This window comes from Anomaloglossus baeobatrachus, chromosome 3 (assembly GCF_048569485.1).
Source record: "Anomaloglossus baeobatrachus isolate aAnoBae1 chromosome 3, aAnoBae1.hap1, whole genome shotgun sequence".
Classification (NCBI taxonomy): domain Eukaryota; kingdom Metazoa; phylum Chordata; class Amphibia; order Anura; family Aromobatidae; genus Anomaloglossus; species Anomaloglossus baeobatrachus.
Genome location: NC_134355.1, coordinates 316,888,616 through 316,911,761, shown reverse-complemented (window position 1 = coordinate 316,911,761; position 23,146 = coordinate 316,888,616). Strand labels below are relative to the sequence as shown.

Below are 23,146 nucleotides of genomic sequence, written 5' to 3'. Positions count from 1 at the left end.
TTCAGTTAAAACCAGAAGTTTACATATATTTGCATGGTTTTTTTTTCCACAATCTGACATGAAATCAGAATAAACCTTTCCCGTTTTAGGTTAATTAGGAACCAAAATGTTAGAGTAATGAGAGAGAGAGTGTTTTAATGAATGATAAAGGATTTCCGCTCACCCACTAAAAGTCTCCTAGCTCTAAGACCGCGTAATATGGTTGAAACGCGTCGCTAGTATTTTCCCCGGTCTAGGGGCTGTCTGTACCCACCTTATTCAATTTGTGCACATGGAATAAAGCACATGGAGATTGTCATTGAAGAGTGCCTTCCTTTCTGCGCTGGATTTTACTTCACAAGAGTATGTTTTAAGACATTTTTATTCATTTCTGCAAAGTCAAAGGTTTACTTATACTAAGAATACTATGCCTTTAACCTCTTCATGACACATGATGTACTGGGTACGTCATGGATCGTGTGAGGTTAATCCCCGCGGGCAGCCGCACACATATCAGCTGATTTCAACAGCTGACGTGTGCCTGCTAGTTGCGAGTGGAATCGCGTTCCACCCGCGACTATTAACCCCTTACATCTCACTGCCAAAATCTGGCAGCGAGATGTATATGCGCGCAGTCATAACGATAACTTATCCGCCCCCATCGGAAGTCACGTGACGTGATCATGTGACTTCCAGTGGTTGACATGGTAGCATAGGATCATGTGATGATGCCTGTAGCTATCATGAGTCACTTTCTCTCAAAGCCGGCAGAGCGCCGGCAGTGAGAGTGAGGGCTCCTTTCCACTTGCGTACCGCGATTTGCTAATGACGCTTTGCTGCGGGTGTCAGCCGAGGGTCATGCAACTGTGATGTGATCTTGTGATCGCATCACAGGAGTGGAGAAGAGGGGGGAGCACTTTCGTTTTTTTACGTTTTTTGGTCACCGCAAATTTTGCGCAAAATACAATAACAAGCAGACCCTGCGGGTTTCGGTGAGCGTCAGACCCTGTGTTTACACCAGTTCAGTCAGGAGGAATGGGCCCAAATTCCTACCAACTATTGTGAGAAGCTTGTGGAAGGAGATCAAAAATGTTTCACCAAAGTCATACAGTGTAAGGGCAATGGTACCAAATACTAATGGAATGTATGTAAACTTTTGACTTTGCAGAAAGTAATAAAAATGCCTTAAATATTCTCTCTCCTCTCCTCTCTTCTCTGCTCTCTTGGAAATAATTGTGGTTCCTAATTGACCTAAAACGGGAAAGGTAGATTCTAATTTCATGTCAGATAGTGAGAAAAACCTGCTAATGTGTATTTATAGAGAGTGGATGCAAACGTCTGGTTTCAACTGTATTTTAGGAGTCGGAGTCGGTCCATTTTATACCGACTCCGACTCCACCCAAATAGATAACAACTCCAAGACTCTAACTTCACAGCCCTGATTACGTGTCTCAGCACTTAAAAATAATAAAATAAACTATACATGTTTGCTACTTACAAACTCGTACTGACCTGGGGAATAATTTTGCCGGGTCTGTATTACCATATAGTGAACACGGTAAATATATATATAAAAAAAAACAAAACCCATTGTGGATTTCCACTTTATTGTGCAATTTCACCATGCTTTGAATTTTTTTTCATTACAATATTGGTCAGAATGAATGGTGTCTTTCAAAAGTAAACTTCGTCCTGCAAAAAACAAGCCCTCATATGTCTATATTGACGGAAAGATAGAAAAATAATGGCTCTTGGAAGAAGGGGAGGAAAAAATAAAAAATTGCTTGGCCGTAAAGGTGTTAAGACAGTATTGATTATATAACTGTATCATGAATATGTTTTGGTAAACAGATGAATTGCCAAAAGTTACTATACTTGTTACTATCCAAATATTTCTTGACCTAACTGTATATAGTTTCTGGGGTAAAATCCGCTGTGAAATTCCCAATTAATGGAATATTAACATCAGTGAAGTGGTCCCGAACTTAGAGCCATCTTTTATTAGCCAGAGTTGACACCGGCTGCAAAGGTAGGCTCCCTTCTCTGATGGCTGTGCAAATATTTATTAGTACATTTGCACTGCATTTCTACTGTACTTGTAAAGCCAGCTTTACCCACAGCCACATTTCACAGTCTTTATAATGACTGCAATATCAAGACCTTGGTCTCTTGACCAGAATTATCAGCCCCATGTATGTCTCTGGAGCTCTTACTTCCGGTCAGGAGTCTCATGGTTGGTGCAGAAATTGTGGTCCACACAGAGCTGTGAAGCCGAACTAAATGCCCTGTCACATGCAGCGATATCGCTAGCGAGCGTACCCGCCCCCGTCTTTTGTGCGTTACGGGCAAATCGTTGCCCGTGGCGCACAATATCGTTCGGAGCCGTCACACGGACTTACCTGCCTAGCGACGCCGCTGTGACCGGCGAACCGCCTCCTTTCTGAAGGAGCGGTTCGTGCGGCGTCACTAAGCGGCCACCCAATTGAAGCGGAGGGGCGGAGATGAGCGGCCGTAACATCCCGCCCACCTTTTTCCTTCCTCATTGCGGCTGCCGCAGGTAAGCTGAAGTTCGTTGTTCCCGATGTGTCACACGTAGCGATGTGTGCTTCCTCGGGAACGACGAACAACCTGCAACCTCAACAATCAATGATTTTTTGAAAATGAACGACGTATCAACGATGGACGATTTGCTGAGTATTTTCCATCGTTACCGGTCGCTCGTTGGTGTCACATGCAACGACGTCACTAATGATCCGTGACCCCGGCGATATATCGTTAGATAATTCGTTGCGTGTGACGGGGCCTTAAGTCCTGAAGACGAAAGTCTTGTAGGTAGACTAAGTTTGTTGCTATTGGTCACTGTATCTTTTGGCAAAGTTTAAATGAGTTTTCCCATCACAGAAAATGATGGCTCATACGAAAACAACAAAAATAATCTAACTGTCCTCATAATGACATAATTAGCAGTATTTCTGCATAGATCACATTTTATACAATGCTGAGCAAGAAGGTAACACTGTTTTGACTTTCGGGCCCCACATCTTACCATCAACTACAGCTTTGAACAATTCTGCACAGTTACAAGATTCTACTGAGCATCCATTGTAATTGATAGTCAGCTTATATTCAATAGAGCAGGGACGAGCCCAGCCCCTAAAATGTGAGAAGCCTGTAATTGACATCATAGGTAGACCACAACTATGAGAGACAAAATGAGAAACAAATCCAGAAAATCGCCTTGTCTGATTTGGCAAGATTTTTTTTTTTTTAAATTATGGTGGAAAAGAAGTATTTAGTCATCTAAAAACATGCAAGATTTCTGGCTCTCACAGACCTGTAAGGCTGGTTTCAGATCAGCGTTTTCCTGCCGCACTCCAAGATCCGGCACAAGGGCAGTACAGTACAATACAGTTCACTGGCAAGCTCCGGGCACATGCGGTCATGTGACCAGAGCATGTGACAGCTTGTGACAGGGGCTTGCCGCACTGTCTGTGAACTGTATTGTACTGTACTGCTCTTGTGCTGGATCTGGGAGTGCGGCAGAATACCGCTGATGTGAAACCAGCCTAAATTCTTCTTTAAGAGGCTCCTTTGTCCTCCACTCATTACCTGTAGTAATTGCACCTGTTTGAACTTTTTATCAGTATAAAAGACACCTGTCCACAACCTCAAACAGTCACACTCCAAACTCCACTATGGTAAAGACTAAAGAGCTTTCGAAGGACACCAGAAACAAAATTGTAGCTCTGCACCAGGCTAGGAAGCCCGAATCTGCAATGGGCAAGCAGCTTGGTGTGATGAAATCAACTGTGGGAGCAATAATAAGAAAATGGAAAACATGCAAGACCACTGATGATCTCCCTCGATCTGAGGCTCCACGCAAGATCTCACCCCGTGGGGTCAAAATGATCCCAAGAATGGTGAGCAAAAATCTCAGAACCACACGGGGACTTAATGAATAACCTGCATAGAGCTGGGACCACCGTAACAAAGGCTACCATTAGTAACACATTACACCACCACAGACTCAGATCCTGCAGTGCCAGACGTGTTTCCCTGCTTTAGCCAGTACATGTCCGGACCCGTCTGAAGTTTGCTAGAGAGTATTTGGATTATCTAAAAGAGTATTGGGAGAATGTCATATGATCTGATGAAACCAAAGTAGAACTGTTTGGTAGAAACACAACTTGTCATGTTTTGAGGAGACAGAATGCTGAGTTGCAAAGAACACCATATCTACTGTGAAGCAGGGGGTGGCAACATCATGCTTTGGGGCTGTTTCTCTGCAAAGGGACCAGGACGACTGATCCGTGTACATTAAAGAATGAATGGGGCCATGTATCGTGAGATTTTGAGTGCAAACCTCTTTCCATCAGTAAAGGCATTGAAGATAAAACGTGGCTGGGTCTTTCAACAGGATAATAATACCAAGCACACTGCCAGGGCAACGCAGGAAGCATATGAAGGTCCTGGAGTGGCCTAGCCAGTCTCCAAATGTCAACCCCATTGAAAACCTTTGAAGGGAGTTGAAAATCCGTGTTGCCCATCGACAGGCCCATAATATCACTGCTCTATTGGAGATCTCCTTGGAGGAATTGGCCAACATACCACCAACAATGTGTGCCAACCTTATAAAGACTTACAGAAAATGTTTGATCTCTGTCATTGCCAACAAAGGAAATATGAGAAAATAATGAGATGAACTTTTGTTATTGACCGAATACTTATTTTCCACCATAATTTTAAAAAAAAAATCTTGCCAAATTAGGCAAGGTGATTTTTTGGATTTCTTGTCTCATCTTGTCTCTCATAGTTGCGGTCTACCTATGATGTCAAATACAGGTCTCGCTCATCTTTTTAAGTGGGAGAACTTGCATAATTGGTGACTGACTAAATACTATATATATATATATATATATATATATATATATATATATAAATTTGTATTTTAGAGGATTTTTTTTATTGATCAACAACTATGTTCTCAATCAACCCAAAAGACTCATAAATATCACAGCTTAATATTTTTGGAAGTTGGAGTGTTTTTTTTTTTTAGATTTGGCTATCTTAGAAGGATATCTGTTTGTGCAGGTAACTATTACTGTGCAGAATTATTAGGCAACTTAATAAAAAACAAATATATTCCCATCTCACTTGTTTATTTTCCCCGGGTAAACCAATATAACTGCACAAAATTTAGAAATAAACATTTCTGACATGCAAAAACAAAACCCCAAAAAATTAGTGACCAATATAGCCACCTTTCTTTCTGATGACATTCAACAGCCTACCATCCACAGATTCTGTCAGTTGCTTGATCTATTTAAGATCAACATTGCGTGCAGCAGCCACCACAGCCTCCCAGACACTGTTCCGAGAGGTGTACTATTTTCCCTCCCTGTAGATCTCACATTTTATGAGGACCACAGGTTCTCTATGGGGTTCAGATCAGGTGAACAAGGGGCCATGTCATTATTTTTTCATCTTTTAGACCTTTAATGGCCAGCCACGCTGTGGAGCAGTTGGATGCATGTGATGGAGCATTGTCCTGCATGAAAATCATGTTTTTCTTGAACGATATCGACTTCTTCTTGTACCACTGCTTGAAGAAGTTGTCTTCCAGAAACTGGCAGTAGGTCTTGGAGTTGAGCTTCACTCTATCCTCAACCCGAAAAGGTCCCATAAGTTCATCTTTGATGATACTAGCCCATACCAGTACCCCACCTTCACCTTGCTGGCATCTGAGTCGGAGTGGAGCTGCATACATACTAAAGTGAGTTGACCAGTATGCAGTGAAATTGGGACTCTGTAGAAGAGACCTGGAATCAGATTTCAATCGAGGCATGCTTGAACCTGATCGAGATCATGCCCAGAAGGATTCAGACAGTGTTGAAAGCAAAAGGTGGATTTACAAAATAATAAAAATCTAAATTTAGATTTTTAGGAACAAAACAGTAAAAATTTAGTGACATGACAAAAATCTGCATAACCTAGTCATATGCTAAGATAGTTGCAAGTCAAATTTATGTATGTATGTATAGTCTCATGCTTAAAGCTTTAGGGGATGGTGAGCTATGGAGCCTGTAAGTCAAAAGTTCATAACATTGTTACCCTTTTGCTTGTCACTGTATATCGTATTCTGTGTGTGACAAGTAGCATGTAGTAAATAAATAACTATACTTTGCTGAACATGCTGCACTTTTTGTTCTGTTATGAAAGCAGTCATATAACATAAATCAGACATACGGCATTATATCATTGCTATTATTGGTTGCATCTGTTATGTAATGCCAAGAAATATGGCAGCTTATGAGATCTGAATCATCTATTACAGATCGTTTAATCGACATCTGAAGTGTGGTCTGCTTGGATAAATAGGTTATGTGATAGATAGAAATTAAAGTACATAAAGCATCTCTGGATAGGAGACATATCCACTTCCCATATGGAATATATAAGATTAATTATAACTGGGGAAGAGAGTGAGAGAGCTGAGACTTTAAGCTCCATTAAAGTAAGACCTCCTGGTTTGGGCAGGTAATTCCTATCCAGCTGATTTACTAGTTTAGACATAAAGTCTGGGATCTGTATACCTAGGGATTGAAAAGTAACAAATGTGTCACCTCTACAGGTAGCTCTGCTGAATTTCAAAAGATTATCTCAGACTTTTGGGCACCAGTGGTCAGTGATGAATATTGAGGTTTGTACTGATCTGATATTTATGGGAGGTACATTTTCAGCATCGTGATCACGAGAGGAAGAACATGCATATTTATTCATGATTGTGCTGCCTGAAGATCAGTCCCAAATTAATATCAGCCAGCTGGATGATGCTATCCATGCCATATTTCCTATTTATATAAAGGTAAAATTGTGTTAAGAAACATGTCCATGATATCTTTTGCCTAGGACCTCAATAGGTGAATGTATCCTAAAAGTTAGGGATCTCCTTATTTTATAAAGACTGAGCTCATATCCCATGATAGCCCTGTTATGAATCACCAGAGGGGGATATATGGATGTATCTTGTGCTAATAAAAGCAAATGCCAAATTATGATCCTTGTTCAGTGCCCGGAAGATACATTGCTGTGTAGGATTGTTCCACGTTCCATTGAAGTTCTTCCCTCCATAAATCTGAGTCATATCCGTGACCCAAGTTTAGTAATTTTCTTATGTTATTCCTTTTTATTTTATGCAATTGTATATGCAGTATTGTTTTTTCCCCTTATTAACATCTTTTGTATGTTTTTAGAAAAAATGCCTACTTTTCAGATTAAATATTTAAAATGTAATAGCTTTGTTCCTCTTGCTCTATAAATTGCATCCCCAAAGTTATACACTGCATATAACTGGTGTCCAATAAACCTGTGTAAATGATTGGTTGTGGCAGTTAGTAATTTTTCTGCGGTTATTGTGGAACTTGGTTGGACTACCAAGGAATATATATATTCCATGTTGGAATTGGTTGTATATACAGCAAATCACAAAAGTTAGTACATGCCTCACATTTTTGTAAATATTTTATTACCGTATATCTTTTCATGGGACAACACTGAAAATAAGACACTTTGATACAATGTAAAGCAGTCAGTATACAGCTGGTATATCAGTGTAAATTTGGTGTGCAGTCTAAATAACTCCACACACAGCCATTAATGTCAAAACCACTGCCAACAAAAGTGAGTACACCCCTATGTGAAAATGGCCAAATTGTGAGCAATTTCAATATTTTGTGTGGCCACCATGCTGTAACTCTCTTGCGCATGGTATTTGTAAAGCGGGCTTTACACGCTACAACAAATCTAACGACGTGTCGGCGGGGTCATGTCGTAAGTGACGCACATCCACCATCGTTAGTGTTGTTGTAGTGTGTGACAGCTACGTGCGATTGAACGTAAAACTGTTCATCGCATACACGTCGTTCATTTCCTTAAAGATACACGTCGGGTTGTTCAATGTTCCCGAGGTACCACACATCGCAGTGTGTGACATCCCGGGAACGATGAACAGATCTTACCTGCGTCCCCCGGCTCTCGCCGGCAATGCGGAAGGAAGGAGGTGGGCAGGATGTTTACGTTCTGCTCATCTCTGCCCCTCCGCTTCTATTGGCCAACTGCCGCGTGACGTCGCTGTGACGCCGAACGTCCCTCCCACTCCAGGAAGTGGATGTTCGCCGACCACATCGAGGTCTTATGGAAGGGTAAGTACGTGTGACGGGAAATAATCGTTTGTGCGACACGTTCAACAAATTGAACATGCCGCAGATACGATGGGGGCGGGTCACATCGCGTACGATATCGTATGCGAAATTGTAAGGTATAAAGCAGGCTTTAGAGCTTCACAGGAGCCACTGGAATCCTTTTCCACAGCTCCAGGAAAAGAAAAAAGCCATAGGCTATATTGAGTTCAAATGCTGTCTGTAAAAATAAAGAGCACTTGGAACACAGACATATGAATAAGGTCTAAAATTTTTTGTTTTCCTTTGTATTGTAAATAATGTTTCTCTTTTGTCTTCAACAGTTGATTTATGACAGTTTTGCTAAGTACCTAGTGGCTGAAAAAGGTTATAAAGAAGACTTGCTATCTGTTACATCTGAAGACTGGAATTTCTGGTAATTTTATTTTCTTTCTAATAGCTTTATTGAAATATGCTATGGGAAAAAAGGTCTCATCTATATATATAATTGCCTTATTCTGTCTGTCTGTCTGTCTTGCTCCAAAATTCTGTCGTTACCGCGACAAGCGTCTCATTGGCCGCTCGCCTCGCCTCGCCTCCGCCCCCCCGCATGGATTGGCCGCTCGCCCAGGCTCCGCCCCCACACGGATTGGCCTCTCGCCCCGGCCCCCTGCACGCATTGGCAACTCGGCCACGCCCCGCCCCCCTCACGCATTGCGCGCTCGCTCTGGCCCCGCCCCCCGCACGCATTCCCCGAACCGACACGGAGCCCCGACTCCCAGGTGAGTGCTGTACCCCCGGGAGCCCACACCAGAGTACGCCGGCAACCCAGCCGACACATACCCTCGCATTGCTGGGGTTGCCGGCGTACGCTGGTGTGGGCTCCCGTGCGTGCGGGGGGCGGGGTACGCTGGTAACCATGGTACACATCAGCTAATAATGTGTAGCATGATTACCAGCGTACACAGTGAGCGCATCAAGGTCCTGCAGCGGCGGAACACACACACACACGCACACACATAAGAACAGACACACACACACACATCAGATCACACTCACTCTCACACACACCTCACACACACATCAGATCGCATCCACACACTCACAACATCCACTGATATCGCTTGCTTCTCAGCGACGATACTGTGCGTGCAGTGACCTTCCAGGACCTGCCGGAGGATCACATGGCCGGAAGCATGTGGTATCTCCGGATGTTGTGAGTGTGAGCGCGTATGTGCGATATCGTCAATGTGTGTGCGTGTATGCGATCGGGTGTGTGCGTGTATGCGATCGGGTGTGTGCGTGTATGCGATCGGGTGTGTGCGTGTATGCGATCGGGTGTGTGCGTGTATGCGATCGGATGTGTGCGTGTCGGCAGAAGGCAGAGGAGCACAGCTGCTGGGACCGCCCATCGGAGGGCACAGGCAGAAGTGGGGTGTGAGTGTATGCTATCAGATGTGTGCGTGTATACTGTCTGATGTGTGACTGTGGAGCACGATGGGGGGTGCACAGCATGGGGGATGGAGCACGATGGGGGGTGCGCAGCATGGGGGATGGAGCACGATGGGGAGTGCGCAGCATGGGGGATGGAGCACGATGGGGAGTGCGCAGCATGGGGGATGGAGCACGATGGGGGGTGCGCAGCATGGGGGATGGAGCACGATGGGGGGTGCACAGAATGGGGGATGGAGCACGATGGGGGGTGCGCAGCATGGGGGATGGAGCACGATGGAAAGTGCGCAGCATGGGGGATGGAGTACGATGGGGGGTGCGCAGCATGGGGGATGGAGCACGATGGGGGATGCACAGCATGGGGGATGGAGCACGATGGGGGGTGCGCAGCATGGGGGATGGAGCACGATGGGGCATGCGCAGCATGGGGGATGGAGCACGATGGGGTGTGCGCAGCATGGGGGATGGAGCACAATGGGGGGTGCGCAGCATGGGGGATGGAGCACGATGGGGGTACGCAGCATGGGGGATGGAGCATGATGGGGGTGCACACCTCCCCCCAAAACACACACACACACACTGACACACGCGCACCGCACAACACACCACACACACACTGGGAACCACAAACACCGCCCTACCCAGACACCCACACACACAGAAAACGCCGCACACACACAACACCCAACACACAAACACCGCAGCATACACAAATATACGCACATACCGCGCAACACACACACATTGCACAAAACGTACCTCACCAAAACACACACACGCACCCCACACCCAAACACACACAAACCGCGCAACACACACAGTACCACACACAGACAACACTGCAGACACACAGCGCTCCACAAACAACACAACACACACACAGCGCTCCACACAAACAACACCGCTCTCACACACCCCCACCCAGACAACACCCAGAACATTTACAGCCCCCACACAAACACTTGGCAACTACACACAACAACATCTATATAACAAAAATCATACATTAACTACACAATAAATTCTAGAATACTCGATGCGTTAGAATCGGGCCACCTTCTAGTCAGATATAATCATTTTAAAATGTGGCTTCAGGGGCTATCACATCATCATGGGTTCCTCTTCTGGCACCCTCAGCAAACAGCTACATTTTGTCTTGGGGAAGCCACAGCTAACCCTGCATTAGGGTACACTCACATTTACGTATAAATCGGACGAATTCCATCCAATATGTTATCAAATAGCACTTGCACCAAAGTTACCGTATACTATGGAACAGTGTTGATTAGTGTTTTTGTTTCCCGTGATGATTTGGCATGAGAGAAATATTGCTGCATGCTGTTATTGGCAGTGTATCTTGGGTCATGCATACCCATACAAGTCTATGGGTGTGTACAAAATATTGGTCTGCACTGATGTAATCCGAGTGCAGTGCGATATATGCAGAGACAGGCAATGGAGAAAATGAAGAGATTAGTCGCAGTATCGGATCACAGTAATGACACTCTGCTTACACTCACAGCAGAGCCTGGGCCGAGTGTCATTATCATATTGCATCTGATGCTCTCTTTTATTGCATTCATAAGCTCATCTGACTAATGACATCAGAGGTTTCCTAAGTATCCACTTCATAAAAGGGAACATGGGACACTAGACGGACCTGCTCCTGAGATCATCAGGTTATTTTTTAAGCCATTTTATTTCTAGGTTTTATATGTAGAGTTGTAACCCATACTATGCACAAACATTTTGCGTCTTTACCAAGGAAAGACTGCTCGCATGTGAAATTCATAATTCAATAGTACAGACAAACGCAAGGAACTTTCAAATTTATTTTATCAGAGAGATCTGCTTCCTTCTCCACTTATCAGTTACTTCGTCCTCTGTACTGTATATTGAATTTGTCATCCATTGTGCTTAAAGGGAACCTGGCATCAGTTTTTTCCCTATTCAACCAAAAATATCACCTTCTGCAGCTCCTGGGCTGCATTCTAGGAAGGTGCACCTTGTTGCTGGCCCCCCTTGTAGACCCCTAAAAGAACTTTATAAAATCTTACCATTTCCTATGCAAATGAGTTTGGTTGGCCAGATGTACGGGCTCTAATTCATCTCCTGTCTCCCCCTCCTGCCGCTGTTCACCGTGCCCCAGACATGATTTGAATGGATGACGCCGCCCCCGTCTTCGTGCACGCTGCTGTAGTCTCACGCAGGCGCATTTCGCTGTGCCCCTATTGCGGGGCTGAGCATAAAGATTCCCTCGCGCGAGCGCCGGTGATGTAGTTGCGCAGGCACGAGATTATGGTTGGCGCTGTGTATGACCTCACTAGCGTCATCCTCATACCCACCCATAATCTCGCGCTTGCGCAACTACATCACCGGCGCTCGTGCTGCTCAGCCCCGCGATAGGGGCACAGCGAAATGCGCCTGCGCAAGACTACAGCAGCGTGCACAAAGACGGGGGCGGCGTCATCCATTTAAATCATGCCTGGGGGACAGCGAACAGCGGCAGGAGGGGGAGACAGGAGACGAATTAGAGCCCGCCCATCTGGCCAACCAAACTCATTTGCATAGCAAACGGTAAGATTTTATAAAGTTTTTTTTAGGGGTTTGCAAGGGGGGATGACAGGTTGGTTCCCTTTAAACACGGATTGCTGGCTGTTGCAAACTCGGCAGGAGCTGAAACGTTCAGTTAGTTCTAAATAAAGAACCACAATTTTGACGGCAAGAGAGCACCATGAGTTTCTTTATGTCACTAAGACGGACTGCAGGCTCACTAAGGTGTCATGTAGCACAGCTCAGTATACTCTATAGAATGGGGAGTAGTTGTGAGGAAACAGGCAAAGAGAGTCTTAAATATCTTGCTGACTCTTTTTCTTCAAATGAGAGCTTGATACATATTTTGACAGTGTATTGCTAATGTGTAATGGGGTCAACAAGTCCGACTGTATCCCTTCTGTAGAAATGGCTTTGAATACTGTTCCAGCAATTGCCCACAAGGGGGCAGCGTCGTACTGTACAACGACAAACACAGAGCTGGGAAATTCCCCACAGGAGCTGGTGTGTGAAAAACCAGAAGAGAAGACGCGGGAAAGTGTTGTTCAGCTCCGGAGCTCAGTGAGGAGAGTCCTGCGTGTGGTCTCCCTGAAGAGAGGGCTCGTTTTGCCGCAAAAGTCAGGAAGAAATCACCCGGTGAAAGCAGTTTCTGTCACTCCCAGTCTGCAGAACTTTGTTTTCCTCAGGGAGTTAACCGGACTACCGAGCACCGCCATCTGAGTGTAATTGCAGGGACTGTGACCTGCCTTCTTCTGCCCGGCGTGCTCCGGGACCAAAAGACTACTTATAATCCGTCACCAGCTGGGGAAGATAAAAGAAAAGAAAAGACCGAGGAGCTTCATCTCTCCAGCGCTGCACCGGGACCCATCACCGCGAGACCCCAGGCCTGCGACGTGGGAGCGACATCTTCTTTCGGGATAGACTGGTACGTGTTTGTAGGGAAAGTTAGGGAAAGTTGCCGCCATTTTTTTGTTGTTGTTTTTTTTCTTGCTGCATATCCGGAAGGAGTGAAAGTCCAGGGGCTTCCTATACCCATGTGTGCAGATAGCTCAGTTGATTGTATTATAAACATGTTTCCTAGTAAAGAAATGTTACTACCGGTGAAATCTGAGTATGGGGATTTTGTTGGAATAGAGCATACACACACACCCGCGGCCCTCCCTTCGGTCGCTTCATGTGGCGTAGTCGGCAGGATGTGTGACCAACAAAATCATCCCCCGGTAGTAACTTATAACCAGACAGCTCCCCCGCCGTCTATTGTCAATCAGGTGAGGAAGTTTGACGGACGGAACTATCCTGTAACGGAATGGACTGAACAACTTAAGATAGTGGGGGAAATGTATAACACTGACCCTAAGACCTTAGCAGAAATGGCCATGCTAACACTAGAAGGGGAAGCGTGGACGACAGTCAGGCTGGAGACGGTTAGGGGCCAGCGTACGTTGGATGACTTAGTGCGGGTGCTGGAGAACACCTATGGACCGACCACATATGCGGGAACATTGCGCTATATGTTTTTCCGGCGGACGCAACTCGAGTCGGAGGACATCCCTCAATATGCCAATGCCCTTCAAGTGCTACTAGAACAAGCCTGTAGAAAAGAAGAACAGATAGCTAGTACGGGTACCCGTGACCTGGTGTTGAGAGATCAGTTTGTGACCGGATTGAGAGACCCGTACCTTAACCGCTCATTGCAAGATCTACTCCGGATAAATCCGGCCTTTACGTTCGCTGAGGCCAAACAAGAAGCTATAGAACGTTCAAGGGGGCCTGTCGTGGAGACACAGACATATACCGCGGCTTGCAGGTCCATATCTGATATCGGGACGCCGAACAGCAACACGGAGGAACTGAAACAGATGGTGGTAGAGTTGCAGAAACAGGTGTTACAGCTCACCTTAGATCAACAGGCGGGCCGGCAAGCGAGACAACAACCCAGCCGGCCGATGGGAAGATGCTGGACATGCGGCGATCCCCGCCATAGAGCCAACCGTTGCCCTCAGAACTTTCAAGCTCCTCCACAGTCCGATCTACCAGAACCAGCAAGTCAGGTCCCACAACAGAGGCCGCCTTTAAACTAGACGCCCCTGTCAAAGAGGCTCACTCGACAGGGGATGCCAAAGAGAGGGGTGTAGGAAAACAGAGCCAGCCACGGAACAAACTTGCATCAAATAGCCCCACCCTAGAAGTATTACTGGAAGGGATCGCCGTACAAGGGTTAATGGATACTGGGTCTCAGGTATCCACTATCTCCGAGCAGTTCTACGAAGAATGTCTAAAACCGCGAGTTGCCTATGACCCTGATACCGCCATCAAGATCAAAGCAGCCAATAATCTACCCATTCCGGTGTCGGGAGTTGCCTGGATGAACACCGAAATCTGTGGCCAAGATCTCGGGAAGAGAGGGATAATTGTGGTCAGGGAAGGCTTTGAACCAGAAACGCCCATGATTATTGGGATGAACATCTTGAAGGACCTGAATCTGGTGCTGTTTACCAAGAAGGGGCCCAAGTACTGGCAAGGAGTGACCGCACATAAGGCCACCCGCCGTGCCTTTCAACAAGTGGTCCGGACCTGCAACCTCCAGCGAATGACCGAAGAACAGCTGCCGCTGGCCACGGTCACCGTACCCCGCCATACTAGGATCACCTTACCAGCTGGAAAAGAGACAGTTATCTCACTACCCCTTGGCACCATGAGACAGTTTGAAGGCGTGGAGGTGCTGATTGAGCCGCGCTCCCCGAGGGAGGGGAAGCTGAACCCACTAGTCGCTCGAACTCTAGCAGTAGTGAGAAAGGGAAGAATTCCTGTCAGGCTGGGCAACACGGCTAATGTGAGCGTTGACCTAGAAGCCGGGACACAGCTCGGCCGAGTCTACGCTCTAACCGAAGAGGTGAACCCTATGAGCCCCCTCCAGTTTGTACCGTCTACAGAGGGAGATTGGACAGTGACGGTCTCTACCATGGCCGCTGTCGCGGGTGACACCAACGTGGGGCGAGAACTCCGAGAGAAGTGTCAGTTGGACGTATCCCAATACTCCAAACGGGAGGTGTCTCAGGTGGAAGAGCTACTCCAAGAGCATCAGGCGTCCTTTGCCCGGCACGACACCGATTTTGGGTGCACCACCAGTATCAAACACGAGATCCCCACCGGTGACACTGCTCCTATCCGTGAAAGGTACCGCCAAATTCCTCCCCAGCAATACCAAGAAGTGAAAAATCTCCTGAATTCCATGCTACATGCGGGAGTGGTACGGGAAAGCCAGAGCCCCTGGGCGGCGCCGGTAGTGTTAGTCAAGAAGAAGGACGGATCCCTGAGATTCTGTGTGGACTACCGCCGTTTGAATGCTTGCACCATCCGGGACTCGTACCCTCTGCCAAGGATCGAAGAATCCCTGACAGCCCTGAAGAAAGCCAAATACTTCTCCTCGTTGGATCTGGCCAGCGGATATTGGCAGGTACCTATGCATGAGAAAGATAGAGAGAAGACTGCTTTCATCTTACCCATGGGCCTGTACGAGTTTGACCGGATGCCCTTTGGTCTGAACAACGCGCCGGGGACTTTCCAGCGGCTGATGGAGCGCTGCTTGGGAGACTTCAACTTCGACTTCACCCTCATCTATCTGGACGACATTGTAGTCTATTCGGCCACATTTGAAGAACACCTGCAGCAGCTGGGCCGTGTGTTCAGTAGGTTGAGGGAACATGGCCTGAAGTTGAAACCCAACAAGTGCCGTCTTCTGCAGCCCGAGATCAATTACCTGGGTCACCGGATCTCAGCCGAAGGCGTCCAGCCATCTCCAGAGAAGATAGCCGCCGTACGGGATTGGCCGCAGCCCACAAACGTCAAGGAGGTCAGGGCTTTCCTGGGGTTGGCCGGCTACTACCGCCGGTTAGTCAAAAACTTCGCCCGGCTTGCTGCACCCTTGCAGGATCTGCTTCGAGGGACCACCAACAGCCCCAGAGGACGACTCATCCGCTGGGGACCCAGCCAGGAAGACTCCTTCCAAGCCCTAAAGGGTGCCTTAACGTCTCCCCCCATCCTGGCATATGCGGACTACAACCTGCCCTTCCAACTACACACCGATGCCAGTTTACAGGGTCTAGGGGCAGTACTTTCACAGGTCCAAGACGGCAAAGAACGGGTCATAGCCTATGCCAGTCGGTCCCTACATGAGGGCGAGAAGAACCCCACCAATTATAGCTCGTTCCGGCTGGAGCTGTTGGCCCTAACGTGGGCTATGGCGGAGAAATTTGCAGGGTATCTCACGGGGACCGAAGTACTAGTCCTGACCGATAACAACCCGTTGGCCCATCTAGAAAATGCGAAGCTCGGAGTCATGGAGCAGCGTTGGATGGCTCGGCTCTCCAAGTTCAATTACAAGATCAAGTATCGGGCTGGCGCTGAGAACCAAAATGCGGACAGCCTGTCTAGAGTGTCATACCCCTTACTCAACCGAGACCGGGATGAAGAATTAGAAGGGGACGAGACACCTGACTTTGCAAAGCTCGCCCAACAGATGGTGGATCACCGCCAGCTCGTTGTGGGCGAAGCTGGAACTCCGGTGGGAGTCGCCTTGCCACCCCAGGAGTGGTGCAGGATTCAGGACCAGAACCCCGATTGGGCTCTACTCAAACAATGGGTGAAACGGCAGCAGAAGCCTCCCGCCGATATACGGGCGCGACTGTCTACCGGGACCTTGACCCTGCTCAGCCAGTGGGACCGGCTGATTCTGAGAGAAGGAGTGCTATACCGGAAGGTTCTCTTGTCACACATGCTGGAAGAATGCGCACAAGTTGTAGTGCCTGAACAATTGGCCCGTGAGATGGTGGTCCAGGCCCACAAAAGGAATGGACACTTCGGAATGGACAAGACTTTTCGGTGGGTTCAACAGTCCATCTATTGTCCGGGGCTCCGCAAGCTGGTTGAAGACGTCTGCCAGACCTGTCGCACCTGTGAACTACACAAGTCCTCTGAGCAGCGTGCACCTGTTCAGACAATTAAAACATCCAGACCCCTTGAGCTGTTGATGGTGGATTATCTGCTGGTTGGGACGGCGAGCAGTGGCTATCAGTATTGTTTAGTCATGGTGGATCACTTCACAAAATTCGCTGTCGCTGTCGCTACCAAAGACCAGACGGCTGAATCGGCTGCTCGGGCCATCTGTCGACAGTTCATCCATGTCTACGGGTGCCCGGAGAGGTTGCACTCCGACCAGGGGGCTTGTTTCGAGGGCCGAGTCATCGAAGAGCTGCACCAGATGTATGGGATCCAGAAGTCGAGGACCACTCCTTATCACCCACAAGGGAACGGTGCATGTGAACGCTTCAACCGGACCCTACTCCAGCTGATCCGCACCTTGGCCGATGATAAGAAAGACCAATGGCCTCAATTCCTTCCTGATTTAGTATGGGCCTATAACAACCAGGTCCACTCTGTGACTGGCTACACTCCACACACCCTTCTCTTTGGTCGCCCCGGAAAAGGGGTCCATGACCTGAACCTATTTCGCCCTGGAGTTGACGTCTGCCATAACTACCCCTCCTGGCTAAATGCTCACCGACAGAAGATGGAGACGGTACACCGACTGGTGAGCAAACAAATCCGGGGCCAGATACATGCTGATCCACTCCCCGTGCAAGAGCAACCCTTGAAGTTGGGACAGCCAGTCCTGCTCCGTATCAAGAAGCCCCAAGGGAAACTTCGAGCCAAGTGGGAGACTGAGGTTTACCGGGTAATCGAACGCCCCTACCCCAACGGGCATGTATACCGAGTGCGGGGTGAAGACAATCACAGCATCCGCACTGTGCACCGAAATATGTTGCGGCCCTGCCGATCCCAGCCTGACTCCCCTACCACAGTACCCGGAGGGGATGACACTACCAACACGACTGACGACACGGACGTTTCCCGGCACAGTGATCACCTTGACTCTGAGATCAGTGACCTCCCTACACAACCCAGTTCTTTCCCCGGGGTGCTGACTGGAGTGGGGCGTAGAGACAGTGACAGGGAGGGGAACAACCGACCCTTGAGGCGCACTGACCGCACCACTGCTGGGATCCCGCCCGGGCGGTCTTACAGGGACCAGTACGTATGGCCCACTTCTCAACCAACCCCTGTAACGTCTGCAGTCATCGCTGCCTGGGAACCGACGGTAGTTGACAGGGACTGCCAACCTTTAAGTGGGGGGGTATGTAATGGGGTCAACAAGTCCGACTGTATCCCTTCTGTAGAAATGGCTTTGAATACTGTTCCAGCAATTGCCCACAAGGGGGCAGCGTCGTACTGTACAACGACAAACACAGAGCTGGGAAATTCCCCACAGGAGCTGGTGTGTGAAAAACCAGAAGAGAAGACGCGGGAAAGTGTTGTTCAGCTCCGGAGCTCAGTGAGGAGAGTCCTGCGTGTGGTCTCCCTGAAGAGAGGGCTCGTTTTGCCGCAAAAGTCAGGAAGAAATCACCCGGTGAAAGCAGTTTCTGTCACTCCCAGTCTGCAGAACTTTGTTTTCCTCAGGGAGTTAACCGGACTACCGAGCACCGCCATCTGAGTGTAATTGCAGGGACTGTGACCTGCCTTCTTCTGCCCGGCGTGCTCCGGGACCAAAAGACTACTTATAATCCGTCACCAGCTGGGGAAGATAAAAGAAAAGAAAAGACCGAGGAGCTTCATCTCTCCAGCGCTGCACCGGGACCCATCACCGCGAGACCCCAGGCCTGCGACGTGGGAGCGACATCTTCTTTCGGGATAGACTGGTACGTGTTTGTAGGGAAAGTTAGGGAAAGTTGCCGCCATTTTTTTGTTGTTGTTTTTTTTCTTGCTGCATATCCGGAAGGAGTGAAAGTCCAGGGGCTTCCTATACCCATGTGTGCAGATAGCTCAGTTGATTGTATTATAAACATGTTTCCTAGTAAAGAAATGTTACTACCGGTGAAATCTGAGTATGGGGATTTTGTTGGAATAGAGCATACACACACACCCGCGGCCCTCCCTTCGGTCGCTTCAAATGTATAATGTCCTTCATGCTTTTTGTGATTCTCTATGTGTGCTAAAAAATAAATGAAGAGGAGGAATCCCTCCCTGTATGCTGTACTGTGCAGCCAGTCTCCTCCCACCAGCTCAGAGTGGATTGAAAATGAACAGATAGAGCCTGTAGTAGGGAAAACTGATGAAAATGCATGATACAAGACATATAATGATGAAAAACTGTTATTCATCATGTACATACACAGGACACCTTATTCTGGAAACTTACTTGAAAGTACACTTAACCTTTAAACAACAGGTGATTTTTTTGCGCAACCAAATATCTTTCTGTAGCCCCGACTTAAAACTACGCACTAAACTGACGGCCAAGCTATGCTTTGGAAGATATTTCAGCTGACACCCATGTCATCCGCCTCACCCATACACATGATTGCTCGTTCAGCCGAGTGCTCTTGTGTTCTCTATGAGAAAGCCACCAGCTGACATGTCGGCTGCCGGCTTATCTCCCGGAGAACAATGTGATTGGCTTGTGCAATCAACTTCTCTCCTGACAATCAGTTGGGCCTGTGCCTCCATACACATTAGGCCATCAGCCGTGTGGATTAAGACTTTAAAATACCAGAAATGCAACTACAAATGATAAAGAAGAAATATCTGCTGACCTAAAGTATCAATCTAAAGGCCCCTTTACACACTGCAACATCGCAAACGACATCGCTGTAACGTCACCAGTTTTGTGACGTAATAGCGACCTCCCCAGCGACATTGCAGTGTGTGAAACACATCAGCGACCTGGCCCCTGCTGTGAGGTTGCTGATCACTACACATCTCTCAGGACCATTCTTTGGTCCTTTGTTTCCCACTGTGCAGCATGATCACTAGAAAGTCTCAGTGTGTAAAGGGGCCTTTACAGTGACTTCGTTAGCGACTTCCCTTTCAAAAAGCTGCTTTACAACGTCCCCAATGACTAGCTAGCTTGTTCTGCAGGTCCATATCGCTGTTGCGTCGTTTTCCAGGTATGCCTGTTTGACAGCTCACCAGCGACTCACCAGAGACTTTGTAGCGATCCCGGCCAGGTTGGGATCGCTGGTGGGATCGCTAGAAAGTCTAAAGCTGGGTTCACACATAGCGACAGCGACAACGACATCGCTGTTACGTCACCATTTTCTGTGACGCAACAGCGACCTTGTAAGTCGCTGTTATGATCGCTGCTTAGCTGTCAAACACAGCAGAAGCAGCAGCGATCATAGCGACAAGCGTCGCTGTACTACATGTGCAGAGAGCAGGGAGCCGCGCACACTGCTTAGCGCGGGTTCCCTGAACTCCTAGCTACAGTACACATCGGGTTAATTACCCGATGTGTACTACAGCTACATGTGCAGAGAGCAGGGAGCCGCGCACACTGCTTAGCGCTGGCTCCCTGCACTCCTAGCTACAGTACACGTCGGGTTAATTACCCGATGTGTACTGCAGCTACATGTGCAGAGAGCAGGGAGCTGCGCACACTGCTTAGCGCTGGCTCCTTGCACTCCTAGCTACAGTACACATCGGGTTAATTACCCGATGTGTACTGCAGCTACACGTGCAGAGAGCAGGAGCCGGCACTGGCAGTGAGAGCGGCAGACGCTAGTAACGAAGGTAAATATTGGGTAACCAGGGAAAGGTCTTCCCTTGGTTACCCGATGTTTACCCTGGTTACAGCTTACCGCAGCTGCCAGAAGCCGGCTCCTGCTCCCTGCTCGCTTCATTTCGTCGCTCTCTCGCTGTCACACACAGCGATGTGTGCGTCACAGCGGGAGAGCGACGACCAAAAAATGAAGCTGGACATTCAGCAACGACCGGCGACCTCACAGCAGGGGCCAGGTCATTGCTGGATGTCACACACAGCGACAGCGACGGGACGACGCTGCAACGTCACAGAAAATGGTGACGTAGCAGCGACGTCGTTGTCGTCGTCGCTGTGTGTGACACCACCCTTAGTGTGTAAAGGGGCCTTTAGTGAGTATAAAGTAGCTGAAGATAAGCTTTGTCACCAGTTCCTTAACAACTTTTTTCTGATTGTTTTAGCTTCAAAGGCTTGGTGCTGGATTTGGAAGAAGGAAACTTTCTTAAACTTGCTGCAGATGGAACGATTCTCAGGTATCTGCCACATGAATATCTTTTTCTCATTTTAGACATTTTCAAGTACAAGGTTGTAAATCAATTTCTACATACTTGGAGCATTTGCATGACTACTAACCTATTATCTACATAAATTGCAAATAGTCATTTGTGGTAGATGAACTAATATATTTATGTGGTCTGCAGTATATTGTAATAATCTTGCTTGTATAATGTTGGTGTATAAGATTAGTGTTTAGACTGATGATGAAAGGGAATCTGTCAGCAGGTTTTTGCCAACATAAAGTAGGAAAAGAGACTCTGAATCCAAAGATGTATGACTTAGGTGCAGCCTTCTGACACAGAGATAATGCTTAGATTTACCAACACAGCAGAGCTGAGAGAGCTTCCCTCGCCCACACCAAGCTTTCAATAGAGATTTTACATTTACAGTGAGGTGTCAATGAGAGGAGGAGGCGTGCCAGACTGCCTTGCGCATGACATTGTAGTCCTGCAATGATAATCAGTAAGTGATAAAGCCTTTAGTTTAATTAAATAACAGCACACAGCCTGATAAGAAAGGCATAATTGATGTTTTTTTTTAACCCCTACAGCATGCTGTCCTTAGATTACATAACAAAAATCTAATAGCCAAGCAGCACTTATTTATAGCTAACATCCCAAAGATATGTAATTCCAATATATGTAGGTGATAAGTGCACTTTGAATGATCTCTGATGTACATGGGCCCGCTTCTCTAACCCAAATCATCTGCCATATATTTACACTGCAAGGTTTGAAAATATAATCTGAATTAAAAGGGTTTTCCACTTTTGATTATTATTATTATTTTTTTACTCACAGGAATTCTATTAGCCTTGCTAACCCCCTGCTAACCCAGCGCTTATTTCTCTACTACAGTCCCCAGTTATTACTGGCGTGCCTGCACTGGAGACATCATGTCTTTTGCATGTGACTGCAGGAAGTCACCTGGTCAGCGGTCTCATGCCAATGATTCACATGCAGCGGTATATGCTGTAGTTGTGATCTCTCCGCTTCAGTCATATCAACATAGACTTGGGGCAGCAGAGAAAAGATAGCACTGAATCCACAGAAAATTGTAAGTCTAATTAATTATATTTATCAGAGCATGCCTGTGGACTGAGAAAAAATCAAAATGGAAAACCCCTTTAATTGTAGTATTATATGAAGCCATTCAAATGAATGGGTTTCCATGTAATACATGGATGAGCTCAGTCTACAAGAGTGGGAGATAACTTTGCGAGTGACCCATTGCTCTGGTACAAGTAAGGGACTTTACTGTCCCCAAGTAGGACACATGGAAAGGGTTTATTATTATTATGATAATAATAATGACACCCCCTTTAAAAACGACATTTAGTCTTTATTCATCTAGTAGCAATGGAAAATACGTCTGAAATACAGAAATCAGGAGGCAGACCTTTCAAAACTGTCTGGAAGGAAAAGTTATCTTCTTAAGGCCCTGTTACACACAGAGATAAATCTGCGGCAGATCTGTGGTTGCAGTGAAATTGTGGACAATCAGTGACACATTTGTGGCTGTGCACAAATGGAACAATATGTCCATGATTTCACTGCAACCACAGATCTGCCAAAGATTTATCTCTGTGTGTGACGGGGCCTTGATAGCAACCAATCTGAGCTCAGATTTAATTTCTTAACTTGCTTTGGTAAATTGCAAGTTATGGTGGGATTGGAAAAAAAAACAAAAAGAAAAATTGTATGAAAAATACCCTGACTATAAATAAATAAATTGCAAGTGCTTAATAACAGGGTACTTAGTATATACATTTTTGCAAAAAGGTAAGAAGCCGTCCCACCTCGTCACGGTGTACCCATCTGGGACAGTCCCTAAC

General features: G+C 47.1%; 1 protein-coding gene across 1 annotated transcript in view; it reads left to right on the top strand.

Moving 5' to 3' along the window:
* Positions 1 to 23,146, top strand: part of NT5DC1 (5'-nucleotidase domain containing 1) — a 422,920-nt gene that overhangs the window by 6,242 nt on the left and 393,532 nt on the right. Inside the window, exons 2-3 of the mRNA XM_075340036.1 lie at positions 8,501 to 8,592; positions 21,216 to 21,287. Of these exons, the coding sequence (XP_075196151.1) occupies positions 8,501 to 8,592; positions 21,216 to 21,287 (164 nt within the window). The remainder of the gene's footprint in view (positions 1 to 8,500; positions 8,593 to 21,215; positions 21,288 to 23,146) is intronic.